The 3,798-nt window shown below is 33.3% G+C and overlaps 1 protein-coding gene across 1 annotated transcript; it reads right to left on the reverse strand.

Moving 5' to 3' along the window:
• Positions 1 to 268: 268 nt before the first annotated feature.
• Positions 269 to 3,174, reverse strand: LOC102698851 (uncharacterized). The gene is made up of 3 exons (XM_069197293.1): positions 2,939 to 3,174; positions 1,776 to 2,118; positions 269 to 498 (listed from the first exon to the last, which is right to left on the reverse strand). Exons 1-3 carry the CDS (start codon positions 3,101 to 3,103, stop codon positions 269 to 271), a joined length of 738 nt encoding a protein of 245 aa, XP_069053394.1. The 5' UTR covers positions 3,104 to 3,174.
• Between the last annotated feature and the right edge of the window lie 624 nt (positions 3,175 to 3,798).

Raw genomic sequence — 3,798 nt, forward strand, 5'->3', positions numbered from 1 at the left:
TCTTCAGAACTCAGCCAAAACCCTTATGCCTAACTTTTTTAAAACATTTTCACAATTTTTTCTGATTATCTGTCATTACTCTTTCTGAATTGCTTATTATTATCATTCAAAACAAGTAGGCAATTTAAAATATCAAGATGGTGATGATGTTGTTAGTAATCAATGATTGTGAGTTTATTATTAGTGCTGATTGTGACGATCATCAGATTGTGTGATATTTACACACAATATTTATACAGGTACTGTATGAATATCATATATGAGCATATTAGGAAACCTTTCTGTGGATATAACTAGCAACACAATTATTTTTATATGTTGTTGCAATGATGATAAGGCTGTAAAATCCCAGACCTGCACAGTGTTCACATTTCCTCTTCCATCTTCCACAGACAAGAACAGTGATCACTATCACACACAGAGCAATAGACACCAGCATGCCAAGAACAAGGGGATCCAGAATACAGACAGAGGGAGAAGTAGTAGCGATAGTGGATTCTAAAAAAAAAATAAAAATAATTTAATTTCATATATATATATAACAGAAAATTTTGAAATACTATTTTAAATGCAGATTGTACACATTACACACAGACATTGAGAATTTTCTAAAATACTACATGTTGATTTTTTTTCAACCATGCACACAGAACTACAGTATTTCTATCTAGTTTAGACCTAAAGCCACCTTCATTCCATTTAGTAATATTAGAAAAAATAATAAATGTGATAAGATGCAACTACAAAGGATAAAGAGTACTATATTATATCAGCTAACACATTCACACTCTTATTTCTGTATTAATATCCTGGTACTAACGAGCATAGAAAATTATATAGAAATAACTACATTAAAGTACTATAAAAGTAACACATTATGATCTTTTCTTTCATATTACAAATAGTACCAAACATTCAAAATAAAGGGTTAAGATATTAATCATGTTCATTGCTCTTTAAAACATCCTTTTACATGGTGGAAAAGAGGCACGTTTTGAATTTCCCTTATTGAAAATTCTTAATACAGCTTGTATTAATACTCAATTATCTTAATACATTAGTAAATAAATTCCCTTAATTTTATTGCTGACTATATACTGTATATGATGGAGCAAGCTGAGGTTTAAAGCCTCTTCCTTCTCTGAAGTACATTGGACAAACCTGTCTTAATTGACTGATTGGAGTGAATGGAATTCCACCAGCAGACAAAGGAATAACTGATTGGCCCTGTGCTTAATTGGGACATTCCTTAGGAGTAGCAGCGATCACTGTAATAGTAAACAGGTGCAGAATGCAGGGAGCTGTGTCTAAGCTCCTGCAGTTCAGGAAGGGAAAGTGTCAATGGTCTGATTTGTGGAAAGTTTTGAACATAGGAGTGTTTAACTACTGTGCTTTAGTATCAACACCCAGCCAGCTGTCCTATGTCCAGTTCAAGTTTGAGAAGTTGAAAAGAGATCATGTGAGATAATATAATATATAATATAATAATATGAGAATTCTCTGTAGTCTTTACAGTGTAGTAAAGTAGTGTTTATAGCTGGAAACTGCACCATTAGATGAGGTGTGTCAATAGGTCTCAGAAGAGATGTGGAACATGTAATGTATCTCCTAGTGCACGTATCTCCCAGACCTGTACTACTGATTCTTCATGGGCTAGGGTTAGAGATCATTTTACTACGCAATAAGTCGATACTAAGAAGGATGCTAAGATTTGAGCTGAGAGTCAGCAACATAAATGTCTTGAAAAATAGATGATGTTTTTCATCAAAACTTACCTGTAATTTCCAGCAGTGTGCCATTTCCAAACAATATTCCACCACATGAAGCCACAGCACAGTAATAAGTTCCAGAATCAGAATGGCTAAGGTTCTTCTTGGTGAGGTTATAGACACAGCTTTGTGTAGGAATCCCAGCCACAGAGCTCTTTTCACACTGATCACTCTTGCTTCCATTGGTGTTAATTATTTTTGGAAAGGATTCTCCTAAGACATTTCTGAACCAATGGATATCATGCTGCGCTGGACAGATGTCAGTGTACATTGTACACTGAAAAGTCACATTATCTCTAGGCTGGACTGGGATGGACACAAACTGTTGTACAACACTCCAGCTTATAGACTATATCTGAAGTAATAATAAGAAAGTTAACAGTGCAATCCATCCAATGAAAGAACATCCATCCATTTTCAAACTGCTTGTGGTGGTGTCAAAAATTAACCCAGCAAGTAACAGGTGCTAAGGAGGATACACCCTGGATATTATTATATATAATATAACATATTATTTTCATTATATACATGGACATAACTCAGACTATGAAAAATATCTGCTAAATAACTGGGTACAATTGCAATATTAATTGTCAAAATTGAATAAATGATTGTTACACTCCCAATTGCTTTTATTTGTTCTAGTGATATTTTGCTTGTTTTTTTTATATATATAAATCTCTCTTGCTTTTCAGCATTTGTTTTGTCTGTTTACCCCTGCATTTGTCAGTAGTTCATCTGCAAGAGACATTTTTTCTTAATCCTTAAAAGTACAATTTAATCCTGGTATTAGATATTAGATATCAAACTAACGAGATCTAATAATATAGAGAAAATATTCATTTGGCAAATATAATTTGGCGAGTTATTTGGAGAAGAAAATAATTGCTAAATTGTTTTGAGTTCTTGCTAAATTTAGAAGTGTTTGGCTGGACCTAAATTTGCAGCACTAGTGTCATTACAAAATCCACTTTGGTTTAAAATCACTGTCCTCAACAGTGTACTAGCACCTACATCATCAAACTGCAATCATACTAGGCAGATAGTACCTGAACAGTTTGAATTTCTTTTCATTTTTTTACAATTAGTAAACATTTAGCTCTTGTTAAATACAAACCATTTTTAAATTGATCATGTATTTTCAAAAAGGTTCCATTTCCAAAATGTACAGGGCTGTTTTTTTTTATTGCAGCACAGTAATACGTTGTTGTATCTGAGGGCTGTGTGCTTGATATAGTGAGATGGAATCGCCCTTTAGCTTTCTCTGCCCTGAAGCGTGGATTGTCTTTAAACTCATCACAAAGCTTGGTCAATTTTGATTGTGAAAGAGACATTGCTATGCATTGTGGCTTATGTACAGTGTGCTGCTTAAACCAAAACACATGAACAGTTTTCTCTTCTTGAAAGAAACAACGCAGGGTTACATTGTTCCCAGGTTCTTTTGGCAGTAAGCCATGGGTTTGAGAAACTTCCTCACTCACAGTTACATCTGAAATTAGAAAATTAAATAGAGATATTAGGGATGCAAGTCCAAAGATAAGGAATCAAAATTTATATAATGTAATATTCTCTATGCTCCTTGTTAGAATTTAGTATCTTCTGTCTCTAAAATGAAAACTGATGATGGAAAATATTTTTATACATGAAGAAAAAAATGAATTTGATGCTTATTAATATACATTTCAATAAACAAAATAATTTCACATATTCAACAATACTTGACAATGTACTATATATGTAAAGAATGTGATCTATCTTAATAAAGCAGGTTTTTACTTACACTTACATTGAAGAGCATGAGAGTCACACATAGTCCAATCATTTTCATAGTTGTTCTATGTTCACAACAGTTTGCCTTCTGAACAATGTAATGTTCAGTTCAGTGTAATGAACTGGAATAAAGGATCTCACTGCAAAATCAGTGTCAAGTAAGATAGAATATAGGTGGGGAAAACTGACTGAGTGATGTGATTGGCTAAAGAAAAAATCACACTAGGCTGTTTAGTAAGTGAGAGAACAAGCAACCACT

Source organism: Lepisosteus oculatus, chromosome 13 (genome assembly GCF_040954835.1).
Source record: "Lepisosteus oculatus isolate fLepOcu1 chromosome 13, fLepOcu1.hap2, whole genome shotgun sequence".
In the NCBI taxonomy this organism is placed as follows: Eukaryota; Metazoa; Chordata; class Actinopteri; order Semionotiformes; family Lepisosteidae; genus Lepisosteus; species Lepisosteus oculatus.

Coding starts and splice junctions, on each gene's coding strand:
- LOC102698851 (XM_069197293.1), bottom strand. CDS start 3,103: ATGTCTCTTTCACAATCAAAATTGACCAAGCTTTGTGATGAGTTTAAA. Junction 2,119..2,938: donor CAATAAAAAAAAACAGCCCT/GTACATTTTGGA, acceptor CTTCAGATATAG/TCTATAAGCTGGAGTGTTGT. Junction 499..1,775: donor CACACTGCTGGAAATTACAG/GTAAGTTTTGAT, acceptor TTTTTTTTTTAG/AATCCACTATCGCTACTACT.